Consider the following 23,760-nt stretch of genomic DNA (forward strand, 5'->3'; position numbering starts at 1 on the left):
TGAGTTCAGAGGTCCTGAGTTCAGTACTAGCACCCATGTCAGGAAGTACATAACTGTCTGTAATTTCCATTCCAGAGACTCCCAGTGCCTCTTGCCAGTGCAGGCCTCTGCACTCACAGACACACGTACACATAATTTACAATAATAAAGATAGATAAAACCATTCCTTTCAGAGAAAAAGGTTTTACTGTGTTCTAGTTCTGGTCCCACCATGGCCTTCCATCTAACATTACCTCCACCTTCTCTTCAGAGTGAGGGAGGGCACTGAGGTGACAGTGATGTCAGTCACTTCTTTCAGGTGGAAAAAGAAGGCACAGAGACATGTGGTCACTTCTCTGTAGAACTTAAGGAATAGGCCCTGTGCTGTGGCCCATTTTTGGTGGTGACTTCATTAACATACTATTCAAATAACACAGCACAACATGTTTGTTAGAATGTGTTGGGACTTTTAGACTGTGTGTGACTATACTTTTAAAGGGGTCATTAATTTAGGAAGACAGACTCAGGACTTCAAAGTGGAATAGCTATAATACTAACTGATTGGTAATATGGAATGGCTATATTAATATATATTATTATATATTATATAATATTACCAATCACCCGGTAATATAGCTTTCAGGGCTCTTTTGCTCTACCTGCATAGAATCATGGGTCAGCAGGGAGTTCTTCAAGTGCTGGGCTCGGTCAGCTGTAGTTTCCCGCACTGTTCAGCAGCAGAAGAGTGGCAGCCATGGGCAGGCTGAAACATCAGCAAGTGCAGCCCCTAGTCTCAAGACCTTCGGCAAGCCTCGGATAAGGGGACCTTTAGTCCTATGAATATGAGCTCTTCCTAGGCCTGGGAAATCACGGTTTCTCAGACCTTCCCTGTGTGTGGCATTGCAGCTCCCAGGCAGGTCTAGGCATCGAGATTCTTCAACCTTGGGCAGTGGACAGTACTGCAACTCTCAACTAAGGTCTGTCCCTAGACACTGAAGACTTGACAGCTTTCTGGTGACCAGACCTTTGGCTCCTACAGCCTTTTCTCCATCTGTAGTATCAGTTCTCTGCCTTCTGCCATCTCTACCTGCCTTCTTTGCTGCCCTGGTCACTCTGAGCAATTCAGCTGCTTCAGTTGCTTCAGCCATCAGACAGCTGGCTGCCCAGCCCGTCCTACAACTCGGCCACCATCAACAGGAGTTCTCTGCTGTTACCAGACCAGAGCAGGCAGCATAGGGGAGTATATTCCAGCTGATCCCTGCACCCGAGGACTCTTTGGCTGAACCAATCACAGCCATCTGTTTGCATTAATCACAACCTTGTCTTTTAGCACTAGTTATAGCCGTGGAGCAGTGGTTCTCAACCTTCCTAATGCTGCGGCGCTTTAATACTCATGTTGTGATCCCCAACCATAAATTTATTTCATAATTTTACCAGTGTTAAGAATATTAATGTAAATATCTGATATCCAGGATGTCTGATATTCAACCCCTGTGAAAGGGTTGTTCAGCCCCCAGGTTGAGACACTGTAGTGGCTTGCTTGTGTTTTGGATCAGTCACCGATCACAACAATACCTGTGTTAAACCACTATGAGAAATACTTGTAGATGTGAATGCTTGCTGAATCTTCCAGAATTCATATAGGCTCGTGACAGGGATGGCCAGCTGAAATCTTTGCATAGTTGTCTCTGGGCTTCCTAGCCCAAATCCTGTTTAATTAAGTCTTGGCACTTCCATTATGAATGGACTAATGTGGCCAGTAATTATTAAACTTTTCTAAGCCTCCTTGCTAATTTTCCTCATTCATAAAGGGATGTTACTGGGATGACTTGGTGTGGTGTTTGTGAGGAGACAACTGGTGCTTGCTTCATAGTTTGTTATAGCTGCTGTCCGTGTCATTGTTGTAAATCATTTTTATTACTTAGTGTGTAAAATGCTGAACTAGAGGTTTATAATAAGTACCCCCAAAACTCCTAAAATAGGGGTAAAGGCAAGCCATTCTGCCAAACCCGATGACCCAAGTTTGATCCCTGTGACCCACATATGTCATATGTCACTATGTCATAGTGGAAGAAGAGAGCTGGTTCCTGCAAGCTGTTATTAGATGTCCACTTTCATGCCTTTGTATTTGCGAACTCATGCTTGCATAGCATAAGTTCTTGTCCACCTACCCCACACACAAATAATATTTAAAAGGAAAGTGTATGTTCCTTAGGCTTTCTATTGCTGTAATAAGACACTATAGTCAGAAGCAACTTGAGGAAGACAGGGTTTATTTAGTCTTATACCTTGTAGTCCACCATCCAGAGAAGTCAGAGCAGGAACCTGGAGACAGGAGCTTATGCGGTGCCTGTGGAGGAGTGCTTCTTATAGACTTGCTCAGCTTGCTTTCTCACAGCACCCAGGAACACCAGCCCAGGAGTAGCACTGCCCTCAGTGGGTTGGGTTCTCCCACATCTATCATCAGTCAAGAAAACGCACCAGCCTGGTCTACAAGAGCTAGTTCCAGGACAGGCTCCAAAACCACAGAGAAACCCTGTCTCGAAAAAACCAAAAAAAAAAAAAAAAAAAAAAAAAAAAAAAAAGAAAACGCACCACAGGCTTGCCCATAGACCTGTCTGGTGGGGGCATTTTCTCCATTGAGGTTTCTTCTTCCCAAAATGACTGTAGCTTGTGTTGGGTTAACAGAAAACTAGTCAGTACAGCACAGTGTGTTTTGAAAAGCAGCCACTGGTCTTTAGTTTCTTTACACTGCACGATTCCAGTTCTCTGTTCCCACCATTAGTGTGTGTATACTTCTTTATCCTTGTCTTGGAGAGTTTTATTTGTGGGTAGAGTGCATTCTTTCAGATTGGTTACTAATTCTTCCCAAGTCTCCTAAATTTTGGAATTCCCAAGATTTCATTTCCATGTATGTATGTAAGTAGATAAATAGATAGTTTCTTGAGACAAGTCTTGCTCTGTAGCCCAGAACTAGCCTTGAACTCACTATGAAGCCTGGGCTTGCAACAAACCCTCAACCATCCTGCATGTTAGAATTTCTAGTACAGAGGTCTGGAGGCAAATACAGGTAAATCTTTGAGTTGGAAGCTAGCCTGGACTACAGAGTGTATTCCAGGACAATCAGGGTTTTGTGGTTATATAGAGAGACACTGTCTCAAAAAAAGAAGAAAGGATGAATGAATGAAAGAAAGAATGAAAGAAAAGAAAAGAAGGAAGAGAGAAACAAAGGAAGGAAGAAAAAGGAAGAAAGAAAATAGATTTTTTTTTGTATGTACCACCATACCTGGCTTTTTTCCTCTTCTTAGCTCTTTGCCATTTTTTTCCTTTTCTTATCTTCTCTTTTCCTCCACAACACCTTCATCCATCAATTTCTCCTGTTGCAGCCATCATCTCCATGAAGAAGCCTGCTAATCTATACCCACAGCATCTCCATGAAGAAGCCTGCTAATCTATACCCACAGCACTTCTAACCCCCCATGGGTCATATCCATCTGGAAATTCTTGCATTCAAAATTAACATGTCAAAAATTTAAACACATCAATTCCCTCTCAGATTTATTTCCAATCTCTCCTAAGTATAGCATCATTACTTTTTAACAAACAGGTTTGACTCAAATTCATCTACTGCCTTTCCTTTGTTCTTCTCTTCTCTCCCTGTGTCTCTTTCATCCGGTCAGTGGGTGCTACTGCCATTGCCACCTCCATGCTGCTGCCATCTTTCAGCAATTCTTCATCCCTGTTACCGTGGTCCTAATTGAAGCCCCCATTATCTCTCCTCCAGCTACTGGATGAGGTGCCTCCTTACTGGTCTTCCCTCTCATTTCCTCTGCACCCAACATGCTATCACCGTGGGATTAGGCCCAGGGAATGGTTTTAGTCTTTAGTGCTAATTGCACTCCTATCTTACTGACAAACTGTCCAAACCCCCAGATTGCTTGCACAAGTCCAGACTACACCTGAGTTCCAAGGCACTTATCCTTTGGCTGTCTCTTTTACTGGGCTTGTTTATGAGGGTACCATGCCTAAGTGCATAGTCCCACAGTTTCTGAACCTGCTCCTACTCTCCCCCTTCTTGTACCCACTTCTCCTGCTTTTTTCCCCCTTCCTCACTATAATTGAGCCCCAGCCTCCCTGTCTTTTCATTCTCTACTCAAGAAAACTTGAGCATCTTTCAGTCTGGGTTTGAGGACCACCTCCAGCAGGAAGCTTTCTCTGTACTGTCACCTGTTATTCTACTGCTTTTCTTCTCTGTTCTTTATATGGTTGAGTAAGAGCGTCCCATCATTGCTTTTTACAGTTCTGTTTCTTTGCCCTTCTAGCTTGACATATATGTATTAAAAGAGAATTTAAGAGGACATATTTTTAAAACTGCACAGCAGTGATTTGAGAGCTTGAGGTACAGGATTGCATTAAGGAAGGGAAGTATGTTAATAGCTGTGGAAAGTTGTGATGGTGCAGCGGGACTGAGCCAGCCTTGTAATGTGTGGTGGCTGCCTGGCCCGGAGCTTCATCTTCTCAGCCCACCTACCAGGACTGCCGTCCTCCTCACTCTGCTCAGTTCACAGGAGGCACGGCAGCTTACACCTCTAATTGCAGCACTTGAAAGACAGGGGCAAGAGAATTGCCTCAGGTCAAAGCCCCACCTGGGCTAACCAATGAATTTTAGGCCAGCCCATTGCAGAATGGGTTGGGTTTCTTGTTTGTTTGCTTGGTTTGCTTCTGGTTTTACCCCCAAATGTAATTTACAGACTCTTCAGAATTAATAGAATTTTAAATTGGTTATATATTTATATTAAGTGATTTTCTAGGATTAGAAAAGATGCAATATCTATTTGAATTGAATCAAAATGTTATTTTAGGTTGACCCATCTCTAGATGTGCATTAAGTTAGCCCAATAATTCTCACCGAGTATCACGAAAGCCACTTCTTCAGATGCCCTATGCCACTTGGTTACATCCCTGCCCGCCGCCACCACCACGTCGTCTTTCTACAACGATGATAGATTTTTTTGTTGTTGTTGTTTCATTTTTTTTCCCTTGTCTTAATGCTGTAGTACCTTCCCATTGTTCTTTGGATAAAGATCAAACCTCTTGCCATAGAATATTGACCCTGCATGGTCTAGTCCCTATGTGCCTCTAAGTCGTTTTTGAGCTATGAACACATTGTTTTTACCCTTCTCATGTTCCTTTTACATCTGTTCTTCCCTTGAATATCAGCTCTGTCATTACTTCCCCAAGGAAGCCTGTCTCTTCTGATGTAGATAATTCTCTTATGAATTTTTATGATACCCTCTCTCTCTTTGTCCCTGGAAGCATTTATTATGATTGTGATTTTACATTTTATTAGTGATTGTTTCTATTTCTTCTGCTAGATCCTAAGCTCCATGACTGGCTATGCTTGCTATAGTACTTATACTAGCCTAGGGCCCCGTGTGGCAGGTTTTGGGGTTCACTAGGTGAGCGAATATAGGAGTGATAAAACTTGTTTATATCAACTAAACATCAGTAGTTGTGCGGAGTCTTAGTGATGAGGGCTACATAACACTAAGCATCACTTTCGTTGTCAGCACTGATAGCAGTGAAGGGCTTTTCACTTTTGTATTTGCTCCACTTGTTGTGGAGTATCAGATAAAGTAGTAAACGAAGTTAGTCAGAGTCACAGAGTCTGTGTCACCTCAGACATTTCTAGTAACTAGAGTTAGGCATCACCAGAGGCTGCTGAGGTTTCTTAGTGTCAAAGTCTGTCCAGCCGTTTCTTCTCCCTACGGAAGCCTTTCAAATGAGCAGTGTAAGCTCGTGTGTTCTTTCTCTAGCTCCTCCCCGCAGACTGTTCAGCTTTGTTCTCTGACTCCCCTCACACCATTACTCTCTCCAGAACACGCTTCCTCACATACACTTCGGCCCTGCTCCTCCAGCTACTTCTTCCTGACGCTGAGAACACCAGTGTCACCATTTCCTCCCTGCGAGCTGCACATGTGACAGTCCAGGCTGAGTATCACCTATAAAAATGCTGGGGACCAGAAATGATTCCAATTTCAGAGTCTTTCAGATTTGGGAGTATTTGCATAGATTAAACTGGTTGAGGATCCTCAATCTGAAGTAGAAATGCTTCAAAACCCAATATTTTTGTAACCTCTTTGATTTTGCCAGCTTCTGGATATGGTTCAGCTTGCCAGTTTCCCTCTTTAATAGAGGACTAAGGACAAAGTTTCCCACAATGACCTGGGTTATAGTAAGATTAGCACTAAGGTTGCAGGAACAAAGAGAAAGCAGCTTCTGGAAAGCTTCCTGTCACGTGCTACCAGGATTCCATACTTTACTCCAATCGCCCTTCCATTCATGACTAGAATGGAGAGCTGTTGCTCTTTTTTAGTGGAGCAGGATGATAGCCTCTGCATCATAGAACTGGTGAATGATGAAGGCCTTGCCTGGAGCTCACTGCTGGAGTGTGACTTAGCAGGTTTAAGCATACTTTTGCTGACAGAGCAAACTTTGTTTGTGCAGGAGAGCTTGGAGTGTAGTGCTTTGAGAGAGAGCTTGTGGAGCATTCAGGAAGCCACGGGCTCCAGTCTGGTGCCAGGAATAAAAATGAGAGTGTAAGTGAGTGGTTAGCTGTGGGAGGACCCAGAAGGAAAGGGAACCATATTACCAAGCCCACATTGAGAGTGTCACTTTAAAAACTGTGTTAAGAGCTGGGTGGTGGCGCACGCCTTTAATCCCAACACTAAGGAGGCAGAGGCAGGCGGATCTCTGTGAGTTTGAGGCCAGTCTGTGCTACAAGAGCTAGTTCCAGGACAGGCTCCAAAGCTACAGAGAAACCCTGTCTCAAAAAACAAAACAAAACAAAAAGCAAAAAAAACAAATGTGTTAAATTCTCCAGTTGATTCTCTACTGAGCTTGTTGCTTCTGCACATTATTCTTCCCTCCTACAATTTTCTTTATTTTAGACAAAAGTCCCATTGTTCTGTCTTAGAAATTTGAGAATTGTTGTAGCCATCTTCTAGCTTGAGCTGCCCACTCATGGCCGAGTAAGTTCATCCTCTTCTCTCTTCATTACCAGGGGCCTTGTGCACGACAGCCGGCATAACCTCCAGCTGAGGGGCCTGGTGGTACTGCTCATCTCCAAAGCAGCAGGGCCCAGTGCGGAGAATTCCTCATGCCAGAACTACGACATGGTCAGTGGGATATACTCGTGGTAAGTATTCTGGCATTGCTCTCTGGATTGTGAGCTACTGTTCAGCCCTAGTCATTTTGATTCTAAATCAAATAAAAATAGAGTTGTGACCCTTGAGGTGGCTCAGTAGTAAAAGTTCCTGTTTGATAAGCTTGATGACCTCATTTGGTACCCAGGGACCTAACATGGAAGGAGAGAAGCGACTCCCGAAAGCATTCTCCCATCTACACACACACACACACACACACACACACACACACACACACACACACGGTGGTGTGCACATTACAGCAGCATCGTTTGGTGACCTTTCTCCTCTTTTATTTTATTTTTAAATCTAAGTATTTTCAGTATAAGGGGTATCCTGGAATTAATCAGTTTCTGTTCACTTTAAATTGATTTATGTTTATATTGTTAGGTTACTGATCATTTTGTGAGTTACTCGTTTGATCTTTCTTATACTGCTAGAAGAGTTGTCTACTCTTGAGAAAACAAATCCCAAAACCCTGAAACATTTTCTCATGTTATGTGCAGTAAATGCATGAGATTCAGCCTCTAGATCACTTGTTTCCCAACCTCATTGTCCACTTATCTTCTCTCTTCCAAGTTCATTTCTCTTGTATGTTAGTCTAGATATTAAATCGGTCTGTTCCCCTAAGATCCTCTGATAAGAATGTCGGATAAGCTTGCAAATGAAAACTGCTTAGATGTGTATCTATCTTCTCCACATTGCTTCTGTGTTAGAGCTCAAAACTTTACCTTACACATTTTATAGGAAACTCTTGACCAAGTTTAGCTGGGATTACAAGAGGAAATACACAAAGGTTTAGAATGATTATCAGCAACCCATTGGCAGTGCAAAGTGAATGGGTCACACATCTCCATCCTCTCCAGAATCCCATTGCTTTTCAGCTTCCTGACTCTGATCCTGCCCTGTTGTCAGCTGTCTGCTTGGACGTTTAGTTAACTGTACATGTGTGGAAGATGAACACCAGCTATGCTTTACTGTTTCTCATAGCCTTTTTAAAGTGCCACTCCACAGGTAAGAGTTGTTCATAAGTGAATCATTCTTACGTTACATTCCAAAGTTACAATTTATCAAAAATCTCCTGGTTAGGAGGTGACAAAGTTGGGTTGAAATCCTGCTTTTATTCTAGATAGAAGGGGGTCTGTAATTCAGGGGTGCCTATCCATTTGTACGTGCCTACCCTATGGTGTTTGCTCAGGTTTCTACTTTCTTAATACCCTCTGAAACAACTGTATTGTTCATCCTCACCATACAGAGTCTGAGCAGTCTGAGCAGAGTTTTAAGAGACTAGATGCCCTTCAGCCCAGAGGAACCTTCCAGATGAAGCTGTACATAGGAACACATACCTGCAGTCCCAACACTTAGTATACTGAGACAGGAGGATCCCATTGGAGGCCTGCCTGAGCTACAGCATGAAACTTTGTCTCAAAAAACTAGAAATCTTTTCAAATAATCTAAGCAAATGTAATACTTGAGCATGTAGAATCTCAATTATGTTTAGACATATAATTCCAGGCTACTTTCTATATAATCAAACTTGATCTAGTAATTCATCAGTTGTCTGGGTGTTTTACACACTTGCTAATGTAAAAAAGTAATTTTGTCGTAGGCATTTGAGAAGCCACCAATTTGTTTCTGTACCACTGAAGTCAATTTGTTTGTCTCCTGCTTCCTTAATTATTCAAGTGTAACTTTTGCTGGAGGCCTGTATCTTTAACGCTGCAGTGAATTATTTAACATTTGAGGGAAGTACTGATTTGGGAGCTTTTTAATTTACCTCCAACTACTGGGGTTTATATTGTTGGTGGTTTTTTTCTCTTTGGTTTGACTTAGATGTCAGCTAATGGGGCCTGAGTAAATTACCTAAGGGACCCAAAGTGAGTTAGGTGATCTTTTTTGTTTGGCCTCAGGATATAACTGGTGCTGTGAATGTGTCTGCAAACTTATCACATAATAGCTAGGAGACAGGATTTAGGCTACAATGTAATAAGTTTGGTTGGAGAAAAGGCACGAGACCCACATTTGTAAAAATGTGCTATAAACATCCTTTTGCCAGCAAGATATCAGGTTTAGAGTTTATTTCACCAGTGTTAACTTTTTAAAAATTGATTCTAAGGCCAATAAAAAATATAACTGCAGCTGGAGATAGGGATCAGAGGTTGAGAATCTGCCGATCATGGTCTGGTCCTTAGGTTCAGGTTCCATTAAAAAGAAAAATTAACTAAACTTGCAAATGTCTTTAACCATAATGAGAAAACTTGAAACTTTCTATTCTATTAATGATAAAATACTTTTGTTTTGTGTATATAAAAGATATTTTTGTACCGAATACACCACATATTGTAGTTAAATTGAGATTTTTCTAATGTATCATGATTGTTTAAGAAAATTGAGGTGGTTGTTGTTACTGTTAGTATTATGTTGGTAGCATGGCCTTGCTATGGAGTCCAGGGAGGCCTGAAACTGGCTGTATTGTAGAATGTTACTGAGTTCATGATCTTCCTGCCGCAGCCTCTCAAGTGCGAGGAGTACTAGTGTGTACCAACATAGTAGGCCCAGGTGGATTTTCTGAATGGTTCAGCTTTCTTCATTGTTCTGTAAGAACCAACTCAATTTATTCTTTTGTAGCTAGCAGTTAAAAACAAACCACAAACTGTACGTGCTGGTACATGAGCTGGAACATGAAAAGCTAAAGCTGAGGCACGAGGACTCCCAGCACTTGAGAGTTTAAGACCAACCTGTGCTACATAGTGAGCTCAGAGTTAGCCCAAGCTATACAGGAGACTCCGTCTCAAAAGACAAAACAATACCTGCAGAATGAATGTGCTTTTCTTTCCTAGTATACACTAGGCTGCTTCCCAGCTTCTCTTGCAGTTAACTGGGTTATCTGCCTGAAATCTAGGTAATAGGGTTTGAGCAAAAGTAGTATTATATCAACAATGTAACCCCAGTAATTTGGAGATAAATTAAAAAGCTCCCAAGTTAGTACCGCCCTCAAATGTTAAATAATTCACATCATAGATAGAAATCTCTAGGAGTGTTATTCACTACTTCCTAGTCCTAAGCATTATGCAGTGTGTTGCATGTTAAGTAGATGCTCTTGGCAGCCCATTCAAGGAGTCATTGTGGTCTCTGAACCACTCTTTGGAAGAGCACAACCTGCTTGTCCATGTCAGCACAATGAAGGAAATTCACTTTAAGTGGATGCTTACTTGTTAGAGGAGGCCACTTGTTTGTTCCTGGCTACCCACACCATGAAATCATCACACAGAAGCTGTATGAATTACAACACTGCTTGGCCTATTATCTTATGTATGTTTTTAGCTCACTCTCTTATCTCTTAAATTTGCCTATTTCTATTATTTTATATTTTACCACGAGGCTTGTGGCCTGCCAGCAAGGTTCCAGCTGGCAGCTTGCAAAATTTCCCCTCTGGCAGCTACATGGCATCTCTCTGACTCCGCCTTCTTTCTCCCAGCATTCAGTTCAGTTTTCCCTTCTAGCTCTACTCTGTTAAGCCACTGACCAAAACAGATTCTTTATTAACCAATAGTATTCACAGCATACAGAGGGGAATTCCACATCACCTCCCCTTTTCTGTCTGAATAAATAGGAAGATTTTTAACTTTAACATAGTAATATTACATATAACAAAACAGGTATCAAGCAAGAATTAATTACAGTTACAACATCTATATCTACTTTATCTTTTATCATAACCAAGGAAATCTATAATTATAACTATCTATTCTTCAACTCTATCAAAGACTCCAGAAGGATATAATATTACCTAAGTAAACAGGAAGTGCATTGTAAGCAAGTTTCAAAACTCTAGAATTGACAGAGACATCTTGCTGCCTGTACAGAACCCAAAGTTTTTCTGTATTGTTGGAGCATCAAATCTTTAGCCTATAGGCTAATAGTATCCAGAAGACTTTTTCATGAAGCAGGAAATTTGAAGATCTGTTTTGCCTTGTAATGGCAAAGTCCATGAGTTGCTTTCTTCTGTGTCCTGCAGAATGTCTGGCAGACTCTTTCATGAAACAGGAACCCCGAAGGACTGTCTCACCTTTAGGCAAGTTCAGCAGTCATTTCTCTGGGTCCTGCATGTCCAGTTCATACAGCATAACATCAAGCAGTCCAGTCAAGAGCAGTTTCTTGTACAAATGGCTAACAAACTCCATAAGTAGCCTCTTTGATACCCATCTTCCTTTTGAAGTAGATTGGTGTTGCCAGGAGCAGATGTGTTTCTCATTGTCATGAAAAGTCCTAAGTTCTTAAAACATTTTAAATGCCATATTTTGAAGGTCTCTGAAAGATTTGAAGAATACCTATTTAACCAAAATATATCTCTTTATATCTAGAAAACCTAACTAACATGATTACAAGCTTGACCATTTTAGATGATGATCTATTAACCTATATTTCTTAATTATACGTTACATTTTTAAATGAGCTGAACAAACACAATGCTTTAATCAAGACCAGGAATACACATACCAATGCAAATCTACAACACTTACTCTGTTAGCAGCAGCAGGTGCTAATGTTGGGTTAATGCTATCACTGTACTGTTGAGCCCTTATCCTCGGAAACTTCTTAATCTTGCTAACTCCCGTTTTGTGTTCTCTGCCCTGTAAGCCACCCATTCACATTTCTGCAGGTCTTCTTTTCTTGCCATCCATTTCCACTCCCCAGTTTCAAGCCTTTGCTACCTCATTTCTAGATTTTAACCACAGTGGTCTTTCTGGTTTTTGTCTCTGAATGCTTCTCCTTCCAGTTTTACCTTTCAGGTCTTGCTGAGTATAATACCCTTATCCTGCTTTGATCATTCATCCAGCAGCTGCTAAGTACTCTCTATGTACCAGAGGCTGTACATTTTGCAAGCAATATAAACTGAATACTGTGTATTGTTTGCCCCCAGCGACCTTAGCTTCAAGCTAGGGAACACATAAGTGTATAGACAACTCTAATGTAGTCGTGTATGGTGGAACATGCCTATAATTCAAGTACTTGAGAAGAAAAGGCAGAATTGTTAAGTTCAAGGCCAGCCTTAGGCTATATAGTGAGTTTCATGCTAACCAGGGCTACATAGTGAGACCTTGTCTCAAACAAAACAAAAACCACACCAGGTGTAATTCTACCTTATGACTCTGTAAATCGAGTATGGACAGAGTTCTGTGGGAGAATTAAGAGTGTAGATAAAAATGGGGAAAATCTCTTGTGAAAAGGCCACTTAGGCTTCGAATAGAGGACTTAGAAGTAAGCCCTGAAGATAGCTAGAAGGTCATCAGCTCTAGGAAAGCAGACGAGTAAGAGGTACAGTGAAGGGTCTTCTCTAGGCAGAGGAATTGAGGTCCTGACTGACCAAAGACATGGAGTATAGAAGTACCTAGGGGAGTCCACAATAGTGTGGACTTCTAATAGACACTCAGTTCATAGTTGATACATCAATGATTATGAATTTATAGAACTGAGGCTAACTTCATTATATGTGTTGTGGCTTGAATTGTCATCTCAAGATTTATATGTTGAAGTCCTGTCCCCTAGTACTTCACAGTATGACCTTATTTGGAGGAAATACCTTTTTTCCACAGGGATAATCAAATTAAAATGAAGTCACTGAATTAAGCCTTAACCTAATATAACCAGAGTCCTTTAAAAGGAGAACTGGACACAGACTCACATACAGGGAGAATGCCCGGTGAGCCTGTGAACTCTAGATAGGCATCTGCAAGCCAAGGAGAACGGGGTGGAACAGATTCTTCCCTCACAGCTAGGGCAAACTCAGTCAGTGAAAATGAGGAGATTCAGTCAAAAGGAAAGCTGAAGAGAGACTGTAAAGAACCCAAAGAGTTAGGGTTCTATCCAGGGAGACAATGAGAGGTACCCAGAAGGCAGCAGAGCAGACCTGGAATCTGGAAAAAGACAACAGCTGCCTTAATATATACTTTAGAGAATTTGTTATTGTTGCTGTTTTTAACATTTCTTTAGAGAGGGTAGAGTATGTCGTGACGTGTAGCGATCAGGGGACAACTCTCCAGAATCAGTGGTCTCTTTCTATCATGTAGGGCCCCAGGCATTGAACTCAGGTCATCAGTCTTGGCAGCAAGTACTGTTACTGTTGAGCCATCTCATTGGCCTGAGAGTGTGTTTTTCAGAATTAAATGAAGGCCAGTGAGATGGTTCAGTGGGTAAAGGCCCTTGTACCCCTATAAATGTGGAAGGAGGGAACCAACTCCATGAAGTGATTCTTTGACTTATACATGTGTACCATGGCTTGTGTGCACACATACACACATAAATAATAATAGCAATAATAAATTTTAAAATTTTTTAATGAAATAGATGAAAGTCAAGCTTGGTGCCTCATTCCTCTTATACCAGCAGCGAGGAGCAGAGGCAGGAGGATGAGTTCCAGATCAGCTGGGATAGATAGTAAGGCCTTATATAAGTTAAGTAACTAAGGACTGACAGTAGAGCCCAACGGTAAAGCACTTGCCTAGCATTTACAAAACCAAAAAAAGCACACGACTGATTCCCAAAAATTAGTCCCTAATTATACCACAAAAGGAAAGGGAAAAGAAGAGAAGGGAGAGGAAGGAAAAAAGAGTGCAGTGATCCAATAAAATATGTGTTGTAGGACATAGCTAGAGTTTGCTTAGAAGGTGATCCCCGGGTGGGATCTTGGTAGAGCACTTGCCTATTATGTGCCAGGCCCTTGGTTCCATCCTCAGCCACACTCTTAGGAACATGCACATGCACATATGTTGTCGGGGTTTCTGTCTCACCCAGTCCTTGTCCTGCCTGGTTCCTATAGTCCTTAAGTCCCAAAGAAATCACACAGAGGTCTACATTAGTTATAAACTGATTGGCCCATTAGCTCAGAATTCTTATTAACTCTTATAACTTATATAGCCCATTATTAGCCATTATTCTTATCTATGTTAGCCATGTGACTCAGTACCTTATTCAGCGGGGCAGTCACATCTGGCTTCTTCTGTGGTCAGGTCAAGACTGTAGAGGAATGGGCTTCCTCCTTCCCAGAATTCTCCTGTTCTCAATGACCCACCTCTACTTCCTGTCTGGTTGTCCCACCTATACTCCATGCCTGGCTATTGGCCAATCAGCGTTTATTTAAAATATAATAGACAGAATACAGACCATTCTCCCACACCACACATACACACAATGCATACTCACCTCTCTCTGTGTCTCTCTCTCTCTTACACACACACACATGATTGTATGACGTGAGGTCTGAGAGAAAGAGAATCAGCCAGAGATTCACAGGAGTAGCCTGGAAATATTTGAGAGGGAAGAACAGACCTGGAAAGGATAGTTAATAGAGATTTTACTGCAAGCATGTGGCTAAATAATGCCTCGACCATACTCAGACCCCTTGTGTCCTCTAGCTCCATGCTTTTCTTTCCCACCAGCATTTTCCAAACTGTGTTCCAGAGTTTATGGATGTAACTAGATGTATAGTTGAATGAAGGTCAGTCAAATAAGCATGTGCTAGCATGCTAGGTCAGAAACAGTTGAAAAGATTTTTCTGTTTTAGAATACTCAGGAGTCTCTATGGACATAAGCTATGCTCTATGAATTCCTAAAAAGATACCTTTTACTAATTATTTGACTACAGAGCCATTTAAGCTGTAGCTGTGTATCTTGTAGAATGTTGCAGAAGTTTGGGAAGTGTTATTCTATTTTGGAGTGCCTAAGCTAGAATCCTATTGGGAATTCTATGAGGCAGAAATACATTTTCCCTAATGAGAAACCAGGTCTAGAAAAGCAACTTTCTGAGTTGCCACCTGATGGGGCCAAATAAGGAAAGAAATGCATGCTGATAAATTGCTTGAGTTTTTAAAACTGGACCCGAGTTTCATCGCCTACTGGTTATGTGACCCTAAACAAGGTAGGAGCCTTAGCTTCCATTCTTGTCACTGTGGTGAAATGATTAGACAAAAGCAACTTAAGGAAGGGGCGTTTTTGTTTTTGTTTTAGCTCCTAGTTCCCATTGTGGCAAGGAAGTCACAGTGGCAGGAGCTTGAAATAGTTGGTCAACATTATGTCCGCAGTTAGAAGAGAGTTGTAACTATACTTGCTAATTCATGGCATTTAGACATTTAGACAACTTAAGTCTTGGCCACAATTCAAGGCAGCCCTCACAAGCATGCTCTTTCAGGTGAATTAGACCTTGACAACACTAGGTCTCATTTTAAATAAATTCTCTGCCTCCTTAGCGCTCTGCTGGTTGTATTAGACAAGGCATGGTAGCACTCAGGTCCACATGTTCAAGGACAACCTGGACTACATAGTGAATATCTAGGCCTACATGGTCCAAATAGTGAGACCTGTGTCGTATTTCTTTAACAAGTATTGTCCCTTATTACTTCCAATCCCTGTCCTGGTGTTCTGTGACTTTTATCAAACTGATCACTCAACAAGGGCAAACACTGCAGTTATCTTCCACACTTTTATATTTAACAAGTGCCTCGGACATTGTGTCCATTTAAATCTTTGTTTGGATGACTGTATCTTCATTATAACATAATTGTTCTAATCTAGCCTGAAACAAACTTTTTTGCACATGTTTTGCCTTTTAGGCAAACATACCTTATTATATAAGGCAAAATATAATACAGCATTTAAAGAAAGGAAAGTATAAGTACAATATCATTAAAAGTGATACAAGAGGCCAAAGAGATGATTTAGTGTTTAAGTTGCTACTCTTGCGGAGAACCCTATTTCTATTCCCTCTACCCATGTCAAGTGGCTCACAACTTCCTTTCACTCCAGCTCCAAAGTGATGGGGAACCTTCTTCAGCCAATGACTTTTAAGAGGCTGGACCAGAGAAAACCGCCAGCTGCCCAGGGCTCGCGCTCTCTCTCTCTCGGCTCTCTCGGCGCTCTCTCTCTCTCTCTCTCTCTCTCTCTCTCTCATTCCTGCATTACACACCTGAGGTTGGACTTCTCATTCCTGTTCTGTTAATTTGCCCCTCATAATAAAGAATTATAATTGAAAAAAAAGAGGGAAAATTGAATGGGATAATAGGTAGTTTAGTGTAAACTTACACTAATAATAAAAGTAAGTAATAAAGTAAATACTTGTGAGCTATTATTTATAGACAGTTTGCATTGGTATAGATTCTCATATATTGATACAAGTTCAAATTATATTTGTTATTTTTGTTCACAGTATTTGTACACCTATGCAAAGTTATTTTGTCAGATTGTATATAGGCATGTTTCTACCTCTGTTTAAAACATTTTGTATATTGATACAATTTTTAGGGTGTATTTATCATATTGCATTATATATTTATATATTTCTACCTCTGATCAAGATACTTATACATTGTTTACATTTTGAGGTCATTGTCCTCATTTATTACACAGTTTTTTTACAGATTAATTAATATTCTGATATGAAGTCTTAATCTTTAAGTTATATAGGTATTAAGCATTATAGGTCCATAGTCATTCATGTTTGTTATACTTATAGTCAGATTAATTAGGTTCTTTAGCTACATAGAGATTGTATTCTACATAGATAGGTACCCTTCAGCCACTTCAAAGATCTGTAGAACATGGCATTTAAGTAACTTAGGATTCTGTTGATGTGAGACACAATTGCTCTTGGCAGGACGGATCTATTCCTGAGAGAGTGTTGAGCACCGAAGACTTTGGGTGATTGCTCAGGCAACCAGTTGTCTCTGTCATCTACTACATTTTGGAAGCTGCTTGATTGCACTTCCTGCCTGCTTAAGTATTATTATCTCCTTCCTCAGGCCTTCAGTGGGGCTGAAGATTAGATAGTCATAGTTACTGTCCTCTTATGATCTAGCCAAACCATTTCCAATACAAGACTTAGACTCCTTAGGATAGAATGTTTATTAAAACATTTAGCATACATTTCTTGCTTAATATTGTTTATGCTGGTTATAATCCTAATTTTATACTTGATATCTGTTCCTAGTGTATATAGTTTTGTATTGGGTTTGGAGCTCTCTTTTTAGACAGAAGGGGGAAGGTGATGGGGAGCCTCCTTCAGCCAATGACCTTTAAGAGGCTGGAACAGGTTAGGGTGTGACCTTTTGGGTACCCAGAGAAAACCACTGGCCCACCCAGGGTGTGCTCGCTCTCTCTCTCTCTCTCTCTCTCTCTCTCTCTCTCTCTCTCTTTCTCTCTCTCTCCTGCATTACACACCCGAGGTTGGACTTTTTGTTCCTGTTCCGTGAGTTTGCCCCTTATAATAAAGACTTATAATTGGAATCTTTTGGAGTCAGCTTGGGATTGTCCTTTTGTTAAGCTCGTGTTTAGGCAGTCATGTTAGTGAGACATTATGGTGTATCTTCTGACATTAGTAGGAGACACAATCTCACAGCAATTCCTTGAGCCTCTGACTGTTAGAATCTTTGCACCCATTCTTTCACAGTGATTTCTGAAAAGCACCTTGGATCCCCTGGAGCTGAAAATATAGGTGGTTGTGAGTCATATAACCTGGGGGTTAGGGACTAGCGTCCTCTACAAAACCAGTGCATGATTATAACTGAGCTCCCTCGCCAGTCCCTTATGGCGAATTCTTGAGGCCCAACAATACCTTGCAATATATATCACTATCTTAATCTTAATTACTTCAGTTAAAAACTGAGTTGAATGAAGAACTAGCAGTTATGGTGTTACTAAAGGACTGTAAGGCTGGTAAGGTGGCTTCATGTGTTCAGGCATTTCACATACAAGCCTGGTAACTGAGTCAGTCCCCAGAAGCAAAGTAATGGTAAGGGGATAGAACAAAATGCAAAGTTGTCTTCTAGCCTCCTTATGTATGGTGTGGTGTGCACGCTGCACATAGCATGCACACACACGCACAATAATAGTAATAATTAATAAAGAATTTTAAAGTGCTATAAACATACCTGTAAGTCAAATCTAGAAAACACCTTAAAATTAAGGTACTGATCTTAACATCACTCTCTTCTCTATGCAAAATGGATCAGGTTGAGGCTGGAGGATGAGGAGCTACAACATTCAGGGGACTACTTGAACCGCTCTTCATATATGGAGAATATTTAAAAACCAGAATGAGCCAAGGTGGTTTTTTTAACCTTCAAATTTAGGCAATTGGACTTGGTCTCAGCTGTAAATATTAGAATTATAATTTGCTTTTTAGCATATTATTAAGTAGAAGGTGATGACTTCTAATTATAATAATAGGCTGTGACTGTCAGCCTTTGCCTTCTTTCCATACATTAGGATTCTTCCAGTGCTTAAAAATGCCAAACATAGCTAAACAGAATTTGCCTTGGGAACTGATAAAATTAAAAAGCTTCTTGAGAAATTAAGATTAAGCAAGAACGTGTTGATAGTATTATTTATTTAGGGTTAAATACCTATATAAACATAAGTAATGTTGAAATATTATAGTAAAATAAAAAATAGTGCTTGAAAACTATTATAGTGGTTGTTTGCTTAAGATCATGTGTAAATGTGTAAATTTACATGCAAAAGCTCGGAGTGGTGATGACTGACTGGTCCAGGAGTGTTGCGGGAGGTCCTCCCACTCCTCCAGCCTATCACCGCTGAGGTACCAGCCCACTGGGGCGTGGTTTCTCTCCCTTTAAAAAAGCGGCCACTTCCCTCTCCTCTCTCTCTTCACTTCCTGCTCCGCCTGCGACTAGACTCCTTTCCTGGTTGCGTAGAGGGCTGTTGCCTGGGACAGTGATCTGTAAGTTTTTTCCCCTTTAAATAAATACCACCCTAATAATCATAACCCCGAATTGGTGTGGCATTGTTTGTGACTTACGCCTTCACAGGGGAGCCAGGAGGAGTGGGCACAAATTTGAGGAAATATTTGTACTATTTTAGTTTTTAAACAATATACCCATGTTATTCTGTATACTTAAAAGTGCATCTATGTTCAGAGAGTCCGGTTTTATCCCAGGCTTTTCCAGACCCAGGCCAGCTGGCCTTGGTGAGTTCCCAATAGAACATCCCCATTGTCTCAGTGTGTGGGTGCACCCCTCGCGGTCCTGAGTTCCTTGCTTGTGCTCTCTCTCCTTCTGCTCCTGATTTGGACCTTGAGATTTCAGTCCTGTGCTCCAGTGTGGGTCTTTGTCTCTGTCTCCTTTCATCGCTTGCTGAAGGTTAATATTCAGGAGGATGCCTATATGTTTTTCTTTGGGTTCTCCTTATTTAGCTTCTCTAGGATCACTAATTATAGGCTCAATGTCCTTGGTTTATGGCTAGAAACCAAATATGAGTGAGTACATCCCATGTTCCTCTTTTTGGGTCTGGCTTACCTCACTCAGGATAGTGTTTTCTATTTCCATCCATTTGCATGCAAAATTCAAAAAGTCCTTGTTTTTTATTGCTGAGTAGTACTCTAATATGTATATATTCCATACTTTCTTCATCCATTCTTCCATTGAAGGGCATCTAGGTTGTTTCCAGGTTCTGGCTATCACAAACAATGCTGCTATGAACATAGTAGAGCATATACTTTTGTTGTATGATAAGGCCTCTCTTGGGTATATTCCCAAGAGTGGTATTGCTGTGACAGTGAGGACTACTGAGAACTCAAGAACAATGGCAACGTGTTTCTGATCCTACTGCACGCACTGGCTTTGTGGGGGCCTAGGCAGTTTGGATGCTCAACTTACTAGACCGGGATGGAGGTGGGAGTTCCTTGGACTTCCCACAGGACAGGGAACCCTGATTGCTTTTCAGGCTGAGGGGGGGACTCAATTGGGGGAGGGGGAGGGAAATGGGAAGCGGTGGCGGGGAAGAGACAGAAATCTTTAATAAATAAATAAATTAAAAAAAGTGCATCTAAAAATCAAAAGAAAATTGTATTTCATAGTTGTAAAACAGTAAAAACCAACATACGAAATCTATCAATTTTCATTTGAAGAATCTTAAGCTGGACAATGTAGCACATACCTATGATCCTAGAATTTAGGAGGCTGATGTGGGAGAATTACCACCGCAAATCTGAACCAGCCCAGGCTACCTAGCAAGATTCTGTCTAAAAAAAATCAAAATAAACTGACAGAACCAAAACACCCCCAAAATTGAGTGCGTATTGACTTATTGACAGTGATTTCAAATGATTATGCTGGATAATTTAACTTAATATGGGCTTTTGTAAATGATTTCAAAAGATACCTTTGCTATTTTTCAGACCGATTTCAAGAAAACATGAGCAGTTTGATTACATATTCCTATTAATGGTATTCTACTTACAGCAATAAAATGCACATACAAATCTAGCAGTATTACTAATTCATTACAAGCAGTACTTATTTTCTTCATTAACTTTTTATTGTTATTTTCAACTTACACAGCATGCACAAATACAGCAATTACATGTTGAGTGGAAAGGGAAGGCACTTTATGTTCAACATTCTGTACATCAGACGCCATTGCCTTGCCAGAGTGTCTGGAAAAACACAATATAAGATCAGCCTCTTACAACACAAGTATAATTAACCGCCAAAAGCAGGCGGGCTAAGCTACTAATGTACTCATCCTGAGAGTTAGTTGATCATATATAAATTACACGATATACATTAGCCTGACGTACATTACAGCAAAACTGAGCTGCATAAATGTATTGGGGTTTTTGATGCTAAGAGTCTTTAAGTCTTTTTCTTAAGGGAATGTTGTCTGTGGACTATTAAGAGGCCAAAGCCAAAGGTGATACCCAGTGTCCAGGTCTACATCTTAAACAGCATTTACTTCCTGGTGTCTAGTGCTTAAGAACAGTTCTAATGGTCCTTTGCTTATGACCATGTATAAATGTGTAGAACAGGATAAAGGAGAGAGCCCAGTGGTGAGAGCTGTGTCTGGGAGTAGACCTAAACTGTTCTGTATAGGAAGCCTGAAATTTAGCTTACTATTATGCTTGTAATCAATCCCTTGGGAAACTGAGGCAGGTGGTAAGAAGCTGTCTCAAAAACAGTGTTTTTAGTGGAAGCCTCTATTTACTAGCTTTATGGCTTAATGTTCTCTCTGATCCTTTAAGCCCAAATTCAGAGCACCCCCAGTAGTAAGGTGAGTGCCGTATGGTTGAACTCACTCAGGAGAACACAGAGAAAAGGGGTGATGATGGAAGTAGAGCTGCCTATAGAGGGGCAGTCTTGTTCCCCAATTTAGGGAGAGAGTATGAGACCCAGTCTCACCTCTCAACTCCTCAGTCTGAGACATCTATAGATTAAACCTAAAGACCTGACTTAATCAGCACCAGAACCTGCAGGCAGTGTTCTGTGGATTATTGAAGCATTTAACAGTTTCATGGTGACTCATTCGTGTGTGTGCTTCATTACTGAAGTGCTTCTAGAGAAGGCCTGCGCCTTTGTCCTCTTCCCCCTCGGCACCTTCCTACCTGTATTTGATGCCTGTGCTGTGCATCAAACCTCTGAGGCCTTCCTTGACTATCTGTACTGGATTTGTTCATCTGCTCATTGATTGATTCAACCAACATCTGTTGAGCACTGCTGTGTAATAAACATAGAAATACAATAAGCATTACTATAGCTCACACGTACAAAGATGTCTGTAAATCTGTTACTATTCCATGTTATTCATATATATTAACTGTTAATTCTCACAACCCTGGCTGTAAACAAATACTGTTCTTGGAAAACAGACTTAGAGAAATGTAGTAGTAGTTTGTTCAAGATTATAGTAAAGCAATTGGCCATAGAATCCATGTTCTTTTCAATACCATCGCAGACTTTGGATTAGGGTTCCCTAAATATACATTACTACTAATTTAAAATACATCTTTAACACTGAATAAACATTTTTATGTTCTGAGTTTGGCAGTGTTAAGTTGATAGTATAGAAACCAAGTTACTACCTTTTCCTGTGCCTCCAAAGCTCTAGACTCATGGTGAACATTCAAGCTTTCTGTGGATTATTATTGATGTATTGAGACAAGCTTTCTTCATAGAGTTGAATTTGGATGATGGTGAAGGTATGGAGTGCTACAGAATTTAGAGATAAAAACTCATGTTTGCAGGCCATATTTCACTTCATTTTACTGATTTGTTCTTCGTCTTTTGTGGAATACTGATACTTGTGTATTTTCTTTAACACAGAAACCTGTTTTTTTTTCCAACTAGACTTTTATTCTAGGCAGATATTATATCTAATGGACCACTTTTATAGATGAACATCAAAATACATGTCATTTGACATTAGTCCTTAAATGTGCATTGCTATTTGGTATTATAATATTTTATTATTCCACTTACTTTATTTGGAGACATCATTTCAAAGCATTGTTTAGATGGTCTGTACCTGCAAGATTCACTACTATCCGGGGATAATTGTGTACTTCAGTACTTGGAGCATCTATTACTTGACTGTAATTACTTATATATTCATTGCAAATAATGATGCAATGAGTTTTTAGAGGCTGTGCATAAGAGAACCAACAAACTGAGACGCAAAACAAGTTTCCACCCCTTCTTTCCAAAACTGTATTTAATCACTTGAACACTAGCCAATGTAGTAGAAAACTGGCAGACTTTTCTTTGCAGCAGGCTATGTAAAAGTGTTTATAATTTACAGCTTATTATGCCATGCAAATGACTGTGTTCCAGTGAAGGAGAGTGAGAAAATATGGCTGTGAAATTACTTAACTCTCCTTTGTTAGTTGTTTTCTGGCAACAGGAGAAGGATACTTTACACTTAAAATGCATTTCTGTATTTAATTTTGTCATTCAATTAAAAACTTCTGGGGGAGGGGGATTTACTTTTTAACTCTTTTTATAGATAGGCCCAAGCACTTTTAATTTAACAAAATAATAAGCTGAAAAACCAAAGTTATCAGGGAATTGAAATGAATTAGTACTAAAATGTTAGGGCCTAATTCAGTTTATGGCTTCAGTGTTTTTTCTTTTCATTTACATGTGGTTATTTGTTTGAGGTGGGAGGCATATGTACATGTGGAGTACAGAGGACAACTTGCAGAGGTCGGTCCTCTCCTTCCCCATTTGGGATCCAGAGGCTGAACTAAGTGTCAGGCTGGCCGCACCATCTTTACCCACCAAATCATCTTTCTGGTCCTTATGGCTACAAGTTTGATTTTTTTTTTTTGACGTACTTGGAATGCTTAATAAGTAATTTACTGTTTTCAGTGGTACCTGATGTGAACTCTGTTTTCTCTTGTGTGCAGCACTTTGGCTGAAAATTAATCTTTCTTAGGAACAGTTTATAGGGATGGAGGAGATGCCTTGGGTCGCTGCAGTCTGATTTTTGCATCTACTGTTAGCTCTTGGCTTTGCATTTTCTGCCTTTATGGATTCATATGCCTCCTAAAGCCAGGAAGCACCTTGTCCTGCAGGCACCATTCCCTCCGCCCCTGCTGTTCAGCCTGATCACAGCCTTGCAGAAGAGATGAGGCTGACTTTTTGGTGCAAGCCTATGGATGGGACTGTGAAGAAGAAAGTTCTTGAAGAGGCAAGTAAAAACCTAGGAACTGAAACCCCCAAACCTTTGTGAATCCTTCTCCTTCCAGTTTTTCAAGATGAGACTGTATCTGTTCATTTTACACCTCCATGAA

General features: G+C 40.5%; 1 protein-coding gene across 3 annotated transcripts in view; it reads left to right on the top strand.

Annotated features, from left to right (window-relative positions):
* Positions 1-23,760, top strand: part of Pdss2 (decaprenyl diphosphate synthase subunit 2) — a 238,151-nt gene that overhangs the window by 66,278 nt on the left and 148,113 nt on the right. For all 3 annotated transcript variants that reach the window (XM_041654993.1, XM_041654992.1, XM_041654991.1), the window contains exon 2: positions 7,043-7,177. In XM_041654993.1, the coding sequence (XP_041510927.1) occupies positions 7,043-7,177 (135 nt within the window). The remainder of the gene's footprint in view (positions 1-7,042; positions 7,178-23,760) is intronic.

The sequence above is a fragment of the Microtus oregoni genome, unplaced genomic scaffold (assembly GCF_018167655.1).
Source record: "Microtus oregoni isolate MIOR12 unplaced genomic scaffold, Mior012 000006F_ref0000085, whole genome shotgun sequence".
Classification (NCBI taxonomy): domain Eukaryota; kingdom Metazoa; phylum Chordata; class Mammalia; order Rodentia; family Cricetidae; genus Microtus; species Microtus oregoni.